A 16,625-nucleotide genomic window follows, 5' to 3' on the forward strand; every position below is an offset into this window, starting at 1 on the left:
TGATCAGAGAATAAACTTTCTAATCTGAGTTGTATTCATTTCTTCCAGTGCACTTTGTTCTCTGTTTAGTAGGCCACGATGTTCATCAGGAGGAGGGCAAGTCAGCTTTTTAGGTTTTATTTCTCCCTTATTAATGAATTGTTTAGCTTCCATCCAACTGCTGCTCAACCTACACACACACACACACACACACACACACACACACACACACACACACACACTTTTTCACATGTACACAAAGACTCACATGCACATAGGCATAAAGCATGCTGAATGATCAAATGAGAGGCAGAGAGAGCTAATGAGACATCTATACATCTGCATGTGTGTATGTTTTTGTGTCAACCCGTAGGTCTTTTTTGTGTCTATATTTTGTCTTTTTTCATGTGGAAGTCTCCAAATGTATTATACCTCACACACAGGCACATATACTCTCTTCCTCTTCTGACATATCTATGTGAGTGTTCTCACTGTTAAGTGTTTTAGAAAGTGCTTACAAGGTGCTTCAAGGACAGAGTGCCTAAGCTACTGCGAGTGTTTCTCAATAGTTCTGCGCTTGTTGATTAGATAAGGGTGTCTCCTGAAGCAATTGTGGATTGATCCGTATCTTTGGGTTCATACACACTGCCAAGTACTTTGCAAATACCTCTCTCGCTCCCTTTTCATCACTTTATCTCTCCTTCTGTTTCCCCTGCCTCTGTCATGCTTTGTTTCTTACCTTATACCAAGTCCTTTTGTCTCTGCTTTGACATTTTCATCTTTTCTGTTCCCCTTCCTTTCTCTGCCTTCTCTTGTGACAGGATTTCCACAGAGCACTCGCCCAAGCTGCAGATCCGGAGTCACAGCTATCTGCGGGCGGTGAGTGAGGTTTCCATCAATAGGAGTTTGGACAGCTTGGACCCGGCAGGGCTGCTGGCCTCACCTAAATTCCGCTCGCGAAACGAGAGTTACATGAGAGCCATGAGCACCATCAGCCAGGTCAGTGGCACCCAAGGGCCCGTGCCTTTCTGCCATCAGCCCCTGCACCCCCTGTACCTCCAGTGCTATGTCCAATGAGGTCGTGCAGGAGGGAGGAAATCCCATCCGTAGCTTTTCTAAGGCCTGAATTAACAATCAGGTCACCATCCGGCAAGTGAACAGTTCGAAAACCCCCAATCTCCCAATTAGTGTATACGTCTGTGTGCTGTTTTCTGGAGCTCCAATGATTACAGGCATATTCAGATTGGCTAATTAAACAGGAGGGCATGCAGAACCCCCCTTATCAACTCTTTTAGCATAATATGCTCTTTCCTCTTTTACTTTGTGAAGAAAAATGACAGCCTTAAAATGCTCTCTTCAATTTGGCATCTACTATAAAAGAGATGAAAAGGGAGAAATAATATACAGCCATATGAATTTTATGACAAACTGAAATGGGGATTGGTTCTAAATGATAAATAGTATGTGCCTTGATTTGATAGTTATAGAACATATTGAAGGGTTGACCAATAAGGAGTAGAAACACTCATCGGGGAGGTCTGTTGTTGCCACAATATAAGGTGTTAGTCATTTTGTAATTTCGAGTATGGCACGGCTTCATACCCTACATTATTTGGAGTGACAGGGAAACTTAGCTCACCTTTTTGCCTGGGGTAAAGGGGATATCTACTCCCCTCCAAAGCCCAGAGGCAACACTTTGCCTCACCGGCTGAATGATGGACCCTTGAGACATCCCTTCAAGTCGTGGCATGGAGCCAGCCCAGAGGAGAATGACACAGTGGACCTGGCATCTACAAAAATGCCACTGTATAAAAAGAGGTGCTGCTGGGCTCTCTATCTTACTCACCCACTCTCAAATTTGTGTCGGCTGTGTGCACAGACTGTGAACTGATGCACACAAAAAAGAAACATCGAGGTCCACTAACCTTTCTGACTCCAAGCTTTACAGTATACACTCACACTTGTCTGACCGTACACTCACTCACTCTCTCACTCTCTTCACTGACAAACACCCAAAGCAACTGTTTTAGTCCCTGGCCACATCCCGTTCCTAATATCCTGCTCCCTGTGCAGCCCACTTGCAAACTTGTTTGGAACTACAAACTTGACAGTGACATCAGATTTGTCATGTAGACCTAACAAGGGCAACTTAAAGGAATAGAATAGAGCTTCATATTGTCTGTCCTCACACAACCCAGTCTGTGACACACTCATCAATCTCTTCTCACAAGTCTGTAGCTTAAGTAACCTGGTTTGAAGCCTACTCATGTACCTAAAACCCAAACTGCACTAGGTGGGAATAGAGTTAGATTCCTCCAGTCAACTTTCAATTCCAGTAGTCTTACCGTTGACACTTCCTAATCCTCACCTTTGATAATAGCACTACTAGTAGTATTTCACTGTTGTATGGCCCTTTGAAGTTTTATCCTACAGTGATTCCTCCCCCTCTGCACTCCTTGGACATTCTTTTATTTTTCATGAATATATATTTTTAAATCCCATATATGGCTTAAAGCTACACAAGGCAGCTTGGAAATTTGAATTTAAATACCAGTGAGAAGTATAACATTTACATTTATTTACATTATTCATTTGGCACAGGCAAAGGTAAAAATTGGATCAATTTCAACTTATATAATAAAAACTATGTGGTCTGTAAACCGATGCTTTACCAAAGATCACTGCACATTCTTTATTTAAGGGGCACAACCCCCTTCATTATGCATAAAGATGTGATTACTTGTTACTCAGCCTTATTTATATAATTTTTTCTTTTTAACTTTGTTAGAGATTTTACCACCAAGAGACTCTCGCTGTTGAGTAAAATAATGCTCACCATTTAATTTGTTATTTTTTGTGTGAAGATAAATGTCCACATCAAACAACATAATTTATATTTACATATTAGTATTTAATATGGTGAATCTGAATGTCTCAATTATGACACTGGAACACTCTCTACCATTGCAGCATTCAATCTGTGATTTAAATGTGTTTGTATATAAAACTGCTGCCTAGTGAAGCTTTAATCAGTGGAATAACTCAAAAATATTGAATCTTGCAGCACTAAGAGTTGTTTCCAGCTTTTGCTTCTGAAATATGTTGTCCATTCCCCCTTGTGTTGCACTGTGCCGGTGTGTACCTGTGCATTTTTATTTTTCATTTTTATTTCCCCCTGTGCACGGCTGTGTGCGCTTCTGTGTGTGTTTTTTGTCTGTGTGATTGTGTGCATGTACTGTATGTGTCTGTGTGTGTCCCCTCATTCTCAGGTGAGTGAGGTGGAGGTGAACGGGCAGATCGAGGCAGTGTGTGAGTCAGTGTTCAGTGAGATGGAGTCGCAGGCGGTGGATGCCCTGGACCTGCCAATGCCCGGCTGCTTCCGCATGCGGAGCCACAGCTATGTGCGTGCCATAGAGAAAGGCTGCTCGCAGGAGGAGGCGGAGGGAGGCGCTGTGGTGTGCAACAGGAGGACCAATTCACCCCCGCGCACCACCACCACCGTCAGAACCATCCAGAGCAGCACAGGTCGGTGGTAAAACACAGTTAACACACACGCAGACCTATGTGCTCATGAGTACATAATAGATGGCACATAATATATTCATGTGTGTGTAAAAAATATGTATTATAGATGTGCTGTGAGTCTACGTTTTGCAGCTTGTGTATAGTGTCAACACAGAAAAATAAATAAATGATTGCTGCAGTTACTGCAAATGGAGACTTAGATTGGACATTGACTAAAGGGTCCTCAAACAGATTCTGACATTGAAACCAGTCTGCACTTTGTTTTTTTTATTTTTATAAAGGAAAGAGTTGCCTTGGTTAGCTGACCGTGAAGTAGATTTACTTTGCAAATGCAGAACCAAACCCCTCTGCATTATTATCCATCTGACCCAGTTTCCTTCACAGATACAATATGATGAATGCAGAACTGTTTTCCCACATAAGAGCTTATTTGAGCTGTAAAGCTCAGTGGCTGTTAGGTCTTATTTTAGCCCTCTTGTGTGCCTCATGGTCTGGAGCACTTGGCTTTCCAGCATTACTGCATGCAGTATTGATGCTGAGTGGTGCTGGCATTCAGCATTGGGTGCTTCTGTGTTTCCTAGTGCAAATCTAAACATCATTCCCTTACATTGCGCACGTTGAGTCACCATCGCCTGACACACACAGGCTTTCTCCTTCATTCTCGTTTAATTATGCCAATTAAAAGACAGCATTCCCTCAAACCTATAGCTGATAAGGTTACAGTCAGCTAATTAAACACATTTACTGCAAATTAGAAGAATGGCTTAACTGGTTCAGTCAATTCAAAGGGTTTGCCATTGATTCTGAGCAAACATTTATTTCATGCTGTTAAAGATTTGCTTCAACTGATGTTCTTCATGACATTTCTTCTTCCAGTAAATGAAACTGGTCAAAATATGCAGTTGAAGCTCAGTATTTTCCCCATCGTGCATCTAAACAACACATCTAAAGCCTGTGGAGGATTCAGTTGATTGTTCTATTGTGTGGTGGTAGTTATTGATCTATAAAAGGAGACTGATAAGATACAGAGAGGAACATTCAGAGTTCCTTCCCCTGAGGAAGGAAGAGATAATGAAGACCATCTATCAGGTGGAGTGTTGTACAGACTAAACTCTGGTTTTACAGCTAGACAGCTGCTCCATGGTGTTGCTTGCACTGCTGCTACATATGGTACAGGCACACACTCTTTCAATTGCTCCCAGCTGTCTCTCACACACCTAGCAGATACAACTTTTTTCCATCTGTAATTATTTGCTGATAATGCAAACAGAGCACATTTAAACCCAGGTCAGGTAGAAAGAGGTGTGTGTGCATGTGTATAGCTCACACATCAGTGGCAGTAGCCTCACAGCTGTTGGTAATTTAATGAACCTCCATTTTTGGCGCCTGAGTTTGTCACATGATGAATGGACATTGTGAAAGTACAGAGTTGAGATATTAGTGTGCTGTGCAGTCACTGATGATCCAACATCATGCTGCTGCTTCCAATTAAGGGCAATCCTCTGAGTAGCTTGCATAGTTCTTCGTGATTGGCTCTTGGATTCTCCTCACCCTTGACCTTCATTTGCTGCTGACCTTATTGCATCCTGGGATCAGCTGCAACAGAGGCTGGAACATACGAGACAGGGTGAGTGGGAACGAGTGATATATTATGAGGTAATGTGGAGAGCAGTTCACCGTGGTTGGTAGTGAAGGTAGTGGATTGCTTCAGATTACTGTCATAGTTGTACCACTGCACAATTCATCGCCTCCTTAGATCTTCACCAGTGAGTCGTCAGTCACTGTAATTAATTACCTACCTCTCCTTTTTCTCCTCCTGGGGGAAGGCTGTGATTGAAGAGGAGAGGAAAGGGGAGAGGCTGGAAGGAGAATAAGATCTCAGACTGACTAGAATTTGCCTGTCTCATTCTCCACCTTTTTAACACATGCACTAATGCCATATTCATGTCATGTGGGAGTTACAGTAATTAGCAGTTTCCGGCTTTTACATACTGTTCACACAGTGTGCAAAATACAGAGTGGGTCTCAGATGGTCTCAGACCCCTTCAATTAACACCACTGAAAACCAAGATGAACCATATTATTTTCTACTTAGAGTTTGTATATACATATACATAGACAATTTATTTGCCTATGTATATGAAATATTGGAAGGAGACGAGCTACATAGAATATGTACATCTTGCACAACTGGTAGCATGAATATAAAGCACCACCAACAAAAACTTATGCATATTATGAATATAATGTACTTACTATCTTCATGGTCCTGGGCCTGTGCTGTTTATTTGAAATGAATTAACTAATTAAATGTTTAATTGTCAATACAGTCCATATACAAGATAAAAAATCCTTATTCATTCAATGAAAAACAAAAGCAGTCCTTAAGATGTCCTTGTCTCACTAAACAAAAGAAGATATAGAAAAAAAGTTAGAATTTAAAGGGGTACTCCAAAAATCCAGACAGTGGAGGCCCAGATATCCTTCAAGGATTTGGCTGGCGATTTTCTATATTTTTCTTCTTGTCAACCAATCTCATGTGCAGAGGCAAACCAACAATGAATTGATCTACTTACTGTGTATCCTGTTCCGTAGATCTCTGTCCATGAAAAGGCTCCACATGGTTGATGTGTTAGTAATAGTTTTTGGACAACAATGGAGGTCTATGGCACAGAGGAATAAAATATATAAGGCTTCGGATACACAGACAAAACTTATAAGTAAGATGAGTTAATTGTTGGTTTGGCTCTGCACATTTGTTGACAATAAATTGCCAGCCTTATCCTTTAACTTTAAGAAAATATTAAATCCTACATTTCCCATGAGGCAATTGAATAGGATCTTTAAGTGGACCATCCACTGCCTGTTACATGCCAGCAGTTCCTAATGCATTCTGTCAAAGTTTTTGATGTCTCAAAACTAACTCAAGATAACTCATCAGATATGTAGTGTTGCTGACATAGTCTGAGTGAGCAGTACTCAGTACAGTATGGTTCAACCTTCATTCAACCAAACATGACATGCAATCATATAAGCCATTGCTCAACATTAGATAACTGACATTATTCATTTAGTGTACAAATTTCACTCGTTATTAGTAGCCAATTAATAGTATCATATTAGCGTCATTATTTTGATACTTTTGAAAGAATAATTTATAGCTAATGTTTTGTTTTTCTTTCTATTTTATTAGTGGTCATTGATGGCAGAGAAAACCATAGTAAGACAGCCAGAATCTTCATGAATTAGTGAAAAACATGAAGTCCTAAGCATGGAAATATCCCCTCCCATATGGAGCAAATGTATAATAACATGTACACATAATGACAATGTGCCATAACATTATTGGATATAACAGTGCAGGAAAAGTGCAGTCTGACAATAAGCATAGAAAAAATTACCTCTTATATATTGGCTTGTACAACATGTGTTATATATAATCATCATGCTCTCCCATACTCACAACTGACAGCACAGTAACTTTCTGCCAAATAAACAGTCACAGCTTTTGCATTCACTTTATTTCTGTTGTTTCACAATGCAGAGGAAGCATGCATGCAAACACACTCCCTCTCTCTCTCTCTCTCTCTCTCTCTCTCTCTCTCTCTCTCTCTCTCTCATACACAAACACACATACACACATTCATACATTTCACAGGAAATCGGCTGGCAGCCCAAAGTGAGAAGTGAAGACGTTGTTGTGGTAAATATTGCATGATATTTCTGAAGGATGGCTCAAGCACTAGATCCAGAAAAAAACAGCCCGCACTTTCTGCTCCTACTTGTCCCCCTGGCAAACCGCCAAAATATCACACACTTGCGTGCACGCCCACACGCACCTAGACAGGAGAGACCTATCAGGTTCCGCTCTTACTGCTCTCCAGTTAGCCCACTGCGCCGCTCCAGCCCATTATTATTGATGATCTTTTTAATCCTGAGGAAGGAGACCGAAGTAAGGGGCTGTCCTTTGATCTCTACTCTTTGAACGTCAAGTGGCTGTGGCTGCTATTGACTGCTTCTCTGCCCACTCAAACTGGCACACACACACACCCACACACTCACACACACACACGCACACATATCACTATTGCCTCGGACAGACATGTTGGCCTAAACATCAGCTCCTTTGGATCGGTTTAACAAAATCTGGAGCAGATCCTCTTTCTAAAGCTTGGGAAAATCCATAGCAATCGGTTAATGTGAGGATTTTACTGCCTCTAAGCCCTGGCTCCTCCACCCTGCGTCGTCTCCAGTTAACATATTCATCACCTCTTCCCTCTGCTTTGTTTTTGCTTTCCTTGGCCTCTTACAGCACAGTGAGATCCCTTGCCTTTTCACAACATCTGTTAGATGTGTGAATAAATCAACTTGTTGTGTCACTAAGAAGAACAATTGACCTTCAATTAGAAAGAGTATACACACAGATCTTAAGTCTGGGAAATGTGCCATCATTTCTGTTTCTCTTCCGCTCACCCTCAGTTCCGCTGGCTCGCTGACCTGCTGTCAATTATCCAACCTCAACCAGCATCTATTTTTCAGAGGTGCTGAGGGATTGGCTGGGAAGAGATTCTTTCCTCCCTTAGCTCCAGTAATAGGCTACAAGACCATGTTTAATTTAATGGCTGTGAATTTCCTACAGCTCTGAACAGAGGCATTGCGCTCAATAAAGCATCCTTTAAGTAAGTTTTGAGGCTCATTCTGCTGATGGTCTTGACAAACACTTACTGGAATACCACTTCTTCATTTAATTTTGTGGTGCGGCTCTGGGCACACTTTCCTATCTGCTCTCACTGTACTCAGTGGAGTCATTAACAAAACCAAAAGAATGTCAAATACTGTGTGAGAGCATGGATTTCCCACTTTATTGAAGATGTGCTGAAGGAGCATGACATAATATAATACAGTAGATTTTATTCACAGCGCAAACCATATTTTACAAACAGGTAGCAGAAGAAAGAAAATATTTAATTGTCAAGGAGAACAGTTTGCCTTTACAGTAACATCCATGTAATAAAGTGAGGGTTAGGGTTAAGGTTAGAAGGAAGAAGCCAGTTGTACTATTGTAGTAATATCGGGCTGTGATTGGCTCCTAAACTAATTGTGATGTCACACATTATGCTCATGGGTACCTGTGTTAAACTCTGATTTAAGGTGAGCACAGAGAAACTTTCCCCTTTGAGCAGATGAATGTGAAAATAGCCTCTTTATGTCTATTATGCACATACATTGTTCTGCATAGTGAAGCGTCCAAGTGAAGTAACAATAAGCAAAACACTGAGTGGAAGAGGGCTTTAACAATAGTAGGCTATTATTTTAATTTTAAAATAGCATATCCACAAGTTTATAAAGATTACTGCTCACCAAATAAACTTGTTAGCAGAGCTTGAGCTATAATTAAATTAATAACTATATTAAAAGCATTTACAACTGTGCAATAGAAGAAGAACAGATTTTTTTTTTCATATTTCCTGATCAGCTGGCAACATATTCCAAACTTGTGTAAAGTGACTTGAAATAAATCTGGAATATTAACTGTATACAATGTAATTCACTGCAGTGTGTTCAGGCTTTACTGTATTGAGATCACGGGATCCTGTGTGTTTCCAGCTCCTCAGTACAGTACAGGATGAAATAAAGCCTGTACAACACTGCCCCCAGGGGCTCAGTGCAACACAGCACTCCACCTCTGCCCTTCCCTCCCACGGTGCTTGTGTGAGTGGGTGGATGAAAACTACCAGACAGCCTGACCCAATTAACAATAGTCACTGCCAACCCTGGCATTTTTCCATAAGTGCTGTTTCGAGGGAACCTTTGAGAGTAAATATTTCTGGATTTCCCTGTGCTCTAAATATAAGTGACACAGATAAAAACCACCAAAGTCTGGTCATATCAAGTTCATGTTGAGCATTGGACCAGATTAGCCCTCAAACCTTCATCAGCCCACACACATTTCTAAGAATTAAGATGAAATTTGTCATATGACAGGATTACTTATATGTTAAAGAACCAAAGAAAAATGCTGCTCTAGGGCCCTGTTTATGTTTCAAGTGGGTCCCCTCTTATGGTGGGTTTGAGGAAAACAACAGGTGAAAGGCACCTCTGGCAATATTACGTTTGACAGAGGCAGAGCTATTGGTGCTGATAAAACTGACCTGAGCTCTGCAGTGAGTTACTGGGGATTTGACCATCTGCTTTACTGCTGTGTCTGTTAACACAGTGAGCTCAGGACTCAAGGTAAACATGCAATCCCTACTCATAGACGGGTGCATTAATGAACATGCTAACCTGGGCTACAGCCCCACATAGTTAATGTTAAGCCTACATACATTAAATAAATAAATGGCACAGAGATGAATCAGTTATTTGCTTGCAATATGTTTGATTTGTTGCATAGCTTATGGAACAGTTATTATTAGCCTATGTGAAGTATTGTGCTGATGTAATTGTGTGTGTGGGTGAATATATGTTGACTCAAATGCACATAGTTAATGGTACATACATTGGTACATACGATGGTACAAATAAATGGCACAGAGCCAAAGATGACCTTATATTGAACTTTTATAGGCAAAATATTGTGTGTCAACCACTTAAGGATGGGGGGGCTCATAAAGTCTTGTAGCAGGGGTGCGGGGTGGGGGGGGCTCATAAAGTTCTGTAGCCCAGGGGCCTCCAGTGATGTTAATGCACCCCTGCTCATAGATGAATACAGTGCAAAAGGTATCATTCATCAACTTGTTGTTTCACTAAGAAGAACAATTGACCTTCAATTTGAAAGAGTATACACACAGATCTTAAGTCTGGGAAATGTGCCATCATTTCTGTTTCTCTACCTCTCACCCTCAGTTCCTCTGGCTCTCCTTCTTGTAGTAACACACGTCACAGTTTACATGTTTTTCAGACATGCTAGTCACTTTAGCTCAGCAGTTAGCAATGGCCTCCCTCTCTCCCTCTTGTCCTCCAGCTTTCTCTCACTCAGTGTGTTTTGTTTAGCTGCCTCCTTTAGTGATAATGGTACATGTAATAAATGTAGTATATTTACAGCTCAGTGAGTTAAAAGCACATTTCTGCACCATGGAAACCCTATCATTAGCTACATGCCATACCTGCCAACATACTCAAGTTGACAACAACTATATTTGTGAGCCAATCCTTTATCAAACCACCTGTCCAACAAACATAAACATTTAGTACACAATATTTTCTACTATTTTATCAGCAATTTAGCTAACAACATAAAAGCGGCCTGCTTATTTGAGTTCGCCATGTAACTTAAAATTTGGCAATCTTGCAAACTTTGCTGCTGGCTGAGAATAACCAGCCCCATCTCTCATTTTCAGCAGTAAAACTCATGGGTGAATAAAGAGAATTGGATACAGTGTCGGAGGGGGGTCCCCATTCATTTCTATGAAAGCTGCTCAGTGGCGCATGAAGCCAAAAAAGTGTTTCCTCTTCCATATAGCTTGAATGAGGATAAAACAATCATGCTAAAAAATGTATCCACTGATTTACCAACATCTTTTTCACAATGTAGTATATGGGGAAAATATTTTTGGGCCCAATAAAAGTCATGTGATGTTGTTACTACACAGTCTGGCCAGTATGTCAAATTGGCTTCAAAGCCAATTCGTGTTTCTGTTCCTGAGGGTTTGGGTACTATGACACATAATTCACATAGAAACTTAGAAACATCTATTTGATGTGTATCGCCATGAAATCGGGAGATTAATGATAGAAATTACCAATCAGGAGCAGAGGTAGAAAAAGGGTTAAAATGAGGGAGATTCCAGGGAAATCTGGGAATTTCCCAGTTGAGTTGTCAAGTATATTATTTAGCCCCTATTAGGCAGTGTATTGCACCTACACAGTCTTGAGAAAAGGTCTAAACCAGGGGTGGAGCTAAGGGATGGCTTTTGGTGCCCTGAATTTGTTTTCTTTTAAATAATCTGGTGAAAGTCACTTTTTCAACCAGCTTGATTTCAACCAGCTGCTGACTGAATCTGAGTGAGTTTTTAACAATTGTGATTAAGAGTGAAAATTCTAGACACTTCAGTTGTCAGAATAAAATGCAAATACAAATGTCATGATTAATATTAAATATAATGTAAATGTAACACTTTTTGCTTTCCTTTTGAGCTAATTCCTGATTGTTATTCATTTATTTGTTTATTTCTTTGTGCATTGTTTTTGGAAAATTATTGATAAAGACCAAAATAAATCACTACTATCGCTACTGTTTGCAGTAGTCATACAATGCAGTAAAATTCAAATCTGCACATGCCAAATAAGGTGCTTTTTCAACTAGGTTCTCTAATAGTTATGCATATTTAATTTTACACAGATTTTTGTGGATGCTTCATGAGGCATCTAGCTTTGATATCATATTCATTTTTACTATTTCAAGCCAAATTTCAAGAGACTTTAAGTCCCAGTAGGAAAGTTATCAGGATATTTCAGCTGTGTGCTCAAGATGACTGAATGGGACTGTCCCACCCAGAGCGCAGAAAGTGTATGTGGGTTTGTGTTTGTGTATGTGTGTGTGTGTGTGTGGTTGGGGGGGGGCGGGGGTGCGATCAAGGCGCGTCCACATCCTGACATAAGATCCAATATCGTCAGACTGAAAGAGGAAAAGAGGGAGAGAGGACGACTGCTGTCATCTCATATCGGCTCAGTGTTGTGGACTCGCTACTTTCATGGCGCTGCTTGAGTGTTTCTACAGCGCGCTGCTCGGCATGTGTGACTACTGGATCCGCCTTTGTGAGTAAAAAAAAAGCCGCTGTTGTGTTCCTCTGTTGTTTGAGAGTGAGGCATGATGACCGATGGTTGCCAGCTGCTTTAAACTAGACGGAGCAGGAAGTCGGGCTGTGTAGCCTTCACATTAAGAGTTACATTTAGCGATGACGGGGGAAACAAGTAGAAAGATGCACCCTAAAAATTAAATCAGACACAATGCATAACAAATTGTGACTGTGACACCTCTTTTTAGCTTCGGTTAAGACCATTTAAAAGCTCAAAACAGAAGCCCATAATGGAAATTAAGTACCCGCGCATCACCGACCTTTACTTTGAAGAGACCGATCGGAAATCGTAGCTGTATTTTAATTAGCTTGACAGTGAAATTATCAGCGCCCATCCCTGTGTTTCTGCTTATTCATGCCTCAAGTGAAAATGGACGAAACCTCTTAAGTTCATCATATAAAATAAGTCCATAAAAAACATAAAAATAGGAACAATTCAAATAAAAGTAAATGAAATAAGAAACATTAGGCTGTTATCAATGGATGACACATGGAGTAGGTTACATATATTGGAAGAGTTTGATTGTGACATCTGTACCAGTCAACAGTTTGGGCACACATTTCACTTAAAAGAGAAAGTGTCTCCAAACATTTTATTGGAACTGAATCTACACTAATAATGAACTGGTTTTGGAAAAAACATGATTAAAAACATTAGATGAAGTTGCTAACAATTGTTCAATACTTTTTCATTTATGGAGTCATCCAAGGCTTCAACACTTCTATCAAATAAAGTTTTTGTCATCTTCCAGGCCCTCTGCAACTTTTTTCCCCCCCTCCAAACTAGACACCATGTGAAGAATACTGAGATTAACTTGCATGCGCTTTGCTTTCGCCCTCCACTCATGGTAGCTGGGAAATGTTGAACACCTTCCAGCTCCCGAGCTATTTTGGTATCACATCTCTAACGGGTGGGGGCGACAGGTGTGGCCTGCATCACACAGTGCAGTGCCTGGCACAGCATCACAACATAGCCTCAGCAGGATCCGGTTATTTAGGTCAGACTCGGGGCCCCTCTGGAATTGGAGTTCATAGGGGTTCATCTCAGACTTCTGTGCTTGTTAAAGTGAGCATCCGGAGGGCAGAGGAGCAAGATGCTGAGCTCCCCAAGGTCTTATGGGAAAAGAGCTCACTGCCACTTACCAGTTAGAGGCCTGTTAGGGTAGATGGAGGGCCCCTAACGTCCTACTGTGTGACAGACGAGCAGTCAGTGGCCCCACGTCCCTAACCGACCATCTGTGTGAGTGAGTCACGCACACACTTAGGCTCATGCTTGCCACTGATGCCAGCAATGCCGCCTGCCTGCTCACCCAGCTCTCTGCCTTCTATTTTCAGATGAACACTGAGAGCCTCCTGAGCTCAACATGCAGACACAGACACACAAAGATGCAGTACACACACACATCTGTGGTGACGCAACTGCTATAGTCATGCGGGACTATATCATTTTTAGTAAATTACAGAAGCCCAGCAGAATATGAGCTGATGGGGGCTCAGCTGTTGACATGTACTTCCGAGAAGGCCCTATAGTCACAGTGACAGTTAATTATAAGACCATAAGTAAAAACACTACAAGCTTAAGGATGTGTTGGTAAAGAATAAGTTTTTCAAATTAATATTTATCATCATATTTAAATAGTTTTGCCAGTAAAAAAGTGTTTACACTCTGCTCCCAATCAATTTCTTTCCTTTTATTGTTTTTATAATTCATGTTTTTGTTTCTTAGCTAATTATTTCTGCACACTTGTACTGTGTACCGTACAGCTGAATCCCATTGCTTTCTTTGCTTTTCTTACTTTACCCTGAGGGCTCATTAGTTTCCCTCAGTTTCATTCACAAACTGTTCCAACCCATCAGCAGTAGCTCAAAATTCAACTTGAAGTATGTTTTCTCGAGCATATACAGTAGTTACACAAACATATTTGTGAAGTGCCAGCTGTTTAAATATATTGGCATTTCAACTGATGCAGTGCAGTAAGTGGTTTAAAGAGTGATTATTCCCAGAAGATGCATTTGATTGAAAGAGCAGAATCCTTGCTCAGTATGAACAGGAACAAGTTTAGAAAACATTTTTACCAGCTGACTAGATATTTACTTTCTACTCTAAAGACACACTTACAGTTACACTTACACTCTGTTTTTTATTTAGATGAAAAGAGTGACACCACTCTGAAATCTACCGTTTGTTGGATGTTATGTGTGTGAAAATTACTTAGCAATAGTTTACATGTAGTATACAACAATGTAAACATTTAACATTTTACTTTATGCCTGAGTTCAGACCTAAATACAATACTGCATTAATGCTATTTATTGGTATTATTTGTCCCATCTGAATGTACAGTGACCACTCAACTCTTACATCACATTTGTACCAATTTGTACTAATGTGCATTCAGCTGAATACATGTTCTTAATACAGTAGGTGATAATGTATTGGTGCATTCAATAGCACATCATAATGTATACCCACTTGCTTCAGGCTTGTTGTACATCTGTGTGATTATAGGGACTAACAGAGCCAGTCATATAGCTTGCAATGTCCGACCATCTTTCTCAGTTCAGTGGCTTTATTGGAATAAGTCAGTATTACCAAAGCACATACCCAAGTGTCTCTCCCTCTCTCTTAATCATGCACTGTCAGTTATCTAGTCATATGTTCCCAGCAGCACTCACTTTTACCAGTTGCTAAGACTTCAGCTGCTCCCTTCTACCTTTGCAATTATCATGTTACAGCTCAGCTGATGAAACACTTACCAAAGAAAAGAAAGGCACTAATAAGGATATAAGGGGTCAACATGTAACTCTGGATAGAGATGTGATGACAGATAACTCATATTCACCACAGTCTCCTCACAGGCTCAGAATGACTGAAAACAAAAAACGGTGGCATTCATCAAGGTGAAACAAGCAATTTACGACAAGTTCAGGCAGTTAAGAATTTATTGAATCTGACTTGAAACACTTTTACACAGCAAACCTCCCAGAGAACAGTTAGAGAGTTTTAGGATAAAAATACAAAAATGTTCTTGAATGAGGCGACATATGTCATATTCAGGAAGTATTGTTACTTGGCTAAAAAATAATCTAAATTTAAAAATTGATTAAAAGTAAAAATCACTGAATGTATTATCTCTCTCACTCTGTCTTTCATCAGCCCCCAAATTCTTCTCTGCTGTTAATTCCAGATTTGTAGTAATCCACCCCCCCCCCCTTCCCACTCAAAAAAAAGTAGAAAAGTGAAAGAAGAACAAAAATAGAGGTCAGGTGAAAAGATGGTTGTTAATTAAAGCCGTTAAGCGCAAATCCACAAAGAGTTGTAGAGCAGAGAGGAGTTTTTCTTCCTTACTAAAGCACATTATTGTTTCCTTTCTACGAATATGCATTGCATCACATGCTCTCTGGTTAAACTCCTGTTATTCACAAATATTTTTACATTTTAGGTTTATGTAAGAAACAACTAGGTACAGGTAAACAAAACAAAAAAAATGTATGTAGGATATGCAGCTTCAGCCAAGCAACTGTAATATATCAGTCTGAGCATTTTATACTCAACTTCTTATTTCTCTTTGACATGGATGCTACACACACTCTGGGGAACGACTCCAATAGACAAAAAAAATTCTAACTTGATTCATTCACTGGGCAAAAAGAGTAACCAAAAAGCAGTTTTTAGTGCCACAACTCTACATGCTTGTGCAAGTCAATTAGTGATGCAATACTCAGAGACTAAAACATAGATGAATTTAAAAAACAACAACAACAACAACAACAGAAGAAACACTACTTGGTAGGTGGTCCGTAGGGGAATAGAGTCACATCACCACATTAGTGAAAACTTTTTAACTTCTTGAAGCTTAATGAAGTGGTGTGCCTTGAACTGAAAATAAGTATTACTCGGGGAAAAAATGTAATTCATCGAATGTAATATCTTAATTTTGATTTAATATAAGTGAATCAACTGCAAGTAAGCATAGGCGAAACCAATGTACAAAATGGCAACATCCATTTGACCTGTTGACTTTAGGTATGACCCCAAAAAAGATGTCACTTGTCAAATGCAATTTAGAAAAAACAAATGTTACAGATTGATCTTAGAAATTTAAATGAAAGAATATTCTAAGCATGTGTAAAATGATTACACATGCCTTTAATATATGAAGTGATATGCTTTTGTTTTCATACTATATATAGTGCCATGAAAAGTTTATTTGAGGGAAATACAATTCTAGTTTGTCACCACTAGAGGGAGCCATATACTCTACTTTAGCAATAAATCAGGACTTCTGATGTTTCACTCTAGCAGTAGGTCTCCATATATGG

At 40.0% G+C, this 16,625-nt stretch overlaps 1 protein-coding gene across 3 annotated transcripts in view; it reads left to right on the top strand.

The window, feature by feature from the left end:
- Nucleotides 1-16,625, top strand: part of LOC128382424 (disks large-associated protein 1-like) — a 94,308-nt gene that overhangs the window by 58,567 nt on the left and 19,116 nt on the right. For 2 of the 3 annotated variants that reach the window (XM_053342410.1, XM_053342412.1), the window contains exons 5-6: nucleotides 801-978; nucleotides 3,249-3,504. In XM_053342410.1, coding sequence (XP_053198385.1) covers nucleotides 801-978; nucleotides 3,249-3,504 — 434 coding nt within the window. The remainder of the gene's footprint in view (nucleotides 1-800; nucleotides 979-3,248; nucleotides 3,505-16,625) is intronic. The other variant, XM_053342411.1, reaches the window with a different exon arrangement.

Source organism: Scomber japonicus, chromosome 21, assembly GCF_027409825.1.
Source record: "Scomber japonicus isolate fScoJap1 chromosome 21, fScoJap1.pri, whole genome shotgun sequence".
NCBI classification, from domain to species: domain Eukaryota; kingdom Metazoa; phylum Chordata; class Actinopteri; order Scombriformes; family Scombridae; genus Scomber; species Scomber japonicus.